At 48.2% G+C, this 3,341-nt stretch overlaps 1 protein-coding gene across 1 annotated transcript; it reads left to right on the top strand.

Moving 5' to 3' along the window:
* The first annotated feature begins 1,550 nt into the window (after window positions 1-1,550).
* LOC129675497 (sperm motility kinase-like) lies at window positions 1,551-2,454 on the top strand. Its single transcript, XM_055605480.1, is given in 2 exon segments — window positions 1,551-2,411; window positions 2,413-2,454. Coding segments are annotated over 2 exon segments (903 nt in total).
* The last annotated feature ends 887 nt before the right edge of the window (window positions 2,455-3,341 follow it).

Below are 3,341 nucleotides of genomic sequence, written 5' to 3'. Positions count from 1 at the left end.
GTGTGTGTGTGTGTGTGTGTGTGTGTGTGTGTGTGTGTCCTCCTTAAGGTTTGGGTGTCAAAAGTCTGTCCCACAAAGAATCAAGTGTTTGAACATTGTTCCAACCAGGTGGCACCCCGTGGGGCAAACGGTGGACCTTGGGCAGTGGGCCTAGCAGGAAGAGGTGGGTCTCTGGGCATCACTGGGGACAGACACTCGAGTGTAACCAGCTTCCTCAGGCCCCTACTGCCCCACCGCCCAAGACCAGCTTTCCTGTCCCTGAGGACAGAATGTGAGGGAACCCAGGGGAATGTGCCTAGGGATCATTGGTCCATTCCATGCTCTGCCATCACAAGGAGCCATTGTGACACCTATCCACTTAAGGCTCTGGCTGAGCCTGCTTCCTGTCTTGCAGAGCAGAAGCTCTTGGTTGGAGAGCAACTGGACTTCTGTGCCCCTGACAGACTATACTCGCATTTTAGAAGCTGTTTTGACCACCATATAGTAAGTTCCTTCTGTTCTCTAACCTACAATATTTTATTATGTTTGTTTAATAAACATAAACTCTCCTTCTATTCCCTCCCTCACACGCTCATACCATTCTCCACTCCTCCTGTCTTACAGAGCAGAAGTTCTTGTTGTTAGAGAGCAACTGGACTTCTGCACCCATGACAAGACCTACTTGGATATTTGAAGATTTTGAACCATCATATAGTAAGTTCCTTCTGTTTTCTCTCTGAGAACATTTTATTATGTTTATTTAATAAACAGAAACTCTCCTCCAATTCATGATAAGGACCCTCTTGGTTTTAAAGTAAAGATTTATTTGGGGATGGGGTAATCTGGAGAGGTGGCCCATCAGTTCAAGATCATGTACTCTTGGAACTAGGTTTGATGTGCAGCTCTTCTTGGGAGAGCCTAACTACCTGTAGCATTATATAGATAGACATTATCACCATGTAAGTGATGTGTCGTAGCAGTGAGTGCACTTGCGTGTGGGCGTGTGAACACGTGTATGGATGCCCTCAGAGGCCAGTGGTGTAGAATCTCCTCGAGTTGGGGTTGGAGCAATTGTGAGCCACCTGACCTGGATTCTAAGAACCAAATTTAGGTAGGTCCTCTGCAAAGCTAGTTGTACCTGGACTCAGGGGCTGGCTTCCCAGCCCGGACACCGCTGGGTTTGGAGGGTGTCTGTTGTTCTATATACTTCTCTTGCATCTAATTTTATTAGTGCCTGCTCTCTCACAGTACAGGTGAGCTCAGGGTTAGGGGATGACCATCCTTTCTTATCAGTGGCTTAGTTTCTAGAATCCTTTGGTTGGTTCTTCCAGTTTGCAGTTGATTCCTGTCAAACCAATCTGTCAATTTTGCTCTACACTGCTTTGGAACATACTTCATTCTTGTCTATCTAAGCATTTAAGTACCCAGTTAGGTGGTCTGAAATGTGTCTGACCTCTTCCTTCCTTCCTTTCCTAGTCTTTTGGATGTAGGAATTCATAGCTCTAAATACTCTCCTAGGGCCTGATTTTAACTCTGTCAACTTTCTCATTGAACTTTTTGGCTCTAGCCGTATGAAGGAGGAGGGCCTGACTCTGAAGCAGGGCATGGAGGCCTGCTCCTCTGTGGAGGACCCCTTCAACACCGATTATAGAATGATGATGACTCTGGGACACGGACATTTTTCTGAAGTTAAACTCGCCTTCCATGTGCCCACTGTGACCTGTGTGGCTGTAAAACTCCTTAGAAACAAGAAGAAGTACAATTCGATTTTTAATAGTGAAATCAGCGTCATGAAATCCATGAACCATCCAAATATAATCAAGCTGTTTCACGTGATCGAGAAGGAAGAGATCACCTACCTGGTGATGGAGCACGCCTCAGAGGGAGAGCTGCTGCGGCGCATCCTGGAACGGGGGTCTTTACCGGAGAGCGAGGCTGAAATGATATTTACTCAGGTGGTACACGCAGTGAATTACTGTCACGAAAATCAAGTTGTCCACAGAGATATAAAAGCCACGAATATTCTTATGGACTGCAGGGGGAACGCCAAGCTGATTGATTTTAGTCTCTCTGTCAAAGTAACTCCTGGGCAGAAACTGCGGGGTTTCTGCGGCACTCTGCCCTATTGTGCCCCAGAACTTTTTGCCCGAGGGGAGTACGATCCTTACCCCATTGACATGTGGTGTTTAGGGATTCTCCTCTTTCTCATGGTGGCTGGGCACTTCCCTTTCCAATCTAAATCTTTTTCAGGCATGAGGAACGAGGTCACCTCAGGCAATTTCACGATTCCTCACTATGTATCCATCAGTATTTTCAATATTATCTTAGAATTACTGATAATCAATCCCTGCAGAAGGCCCACCATCAAGGACATCATGAGGCGCCCCATGATCAGGGCCAGTGAGGCACGTTCACCACCTCCCTCCACCCCTAGCCTCCCAGGCACCCCGAGCCCTAGCATTATCGGGACCATGAGAGTCATGGGCTATAAGCCTGAAGAAATCATTGAGTCTCTGAGAGACCAAAAATACAACAAGGTGATGGCAACTTACCTTATATTGCAACACCAGTCACCTGCGGGAGACTGTGGCCACAACCAGGTGAATCCTGTGAAACCCAGGCAGCCAGGCACTGTCCTCCACCTGACAGAGCCTTACACTTATCCTGGATCCCTAAGGAGAGCTGAACATGTTCCCTATACCTTTACCTTGCCATCTAAGGGCCAGGAAAAAGAGGAGGAGCATTATTCCAGGAAACTTGCCAGATGCCATAGCATGCCTGCCACCCTATGCTGCCATCCAGACACACACCCTCTCCACCTGGGCTGTCCTATTGCTAAGTCCATCAAGGGCAGCATCCTGGAAATGAGTGTTTATTTCTCACAGGTTGGATCACGTGACAATCTCACTGATAGTGACCATCCATCTCTGGGTCTATACTCCAACTCTTCTAGAACATCCCAGAATGAGGGTACAAGTGAGTCAGAGAGCCACACGTCCTACAGTCACCAAGAGGAATCCTGGAGGTTCCTGGAGGAAGAGGACAGCTCAAGCTCCTCCTCTGAGGATTTATCGGAGATGACGACAGTCATAGAGATAGAGTCGACCATAGTCGCAGAGGAAAAGACTTTAACACAGGAAGACATCGATGCTCAGGAAGCAATCATTGCCCTGAGAGTGAAGATCACCAAGGAGGACACCATGCCTGAAGAGAGGGAGGAGGAAGAGACCCAGGAGGACAACATCACAGCTGGCCAGCCTCAGGACGCCGGCACAGCTCTCCCTCAGGAAGAGACCGAGGACGAGGACATCACACCTGGCCAGCCTCAGGAAGCTGGCACAGCTTCCCCTCAGGAAGAGACC

This window comes from Psammomys obesus, unplaced genomic scaffold (genome assembly GCF_907164565.1).
Source record: "Psammomys obesus unplaced genomic scaffold, mPsaObe1.curated_primary_1811, whole genome shotgun sequence".
Lineage (NCBI taxonomy): Eukaryota > Metazoa > Chordata > Mammalia > Rodentia > Muridae > Psammomys > Psammomys obesus.
This window is presented reverse-complemented; position numbering and strand designations above follow the sequence as displayed.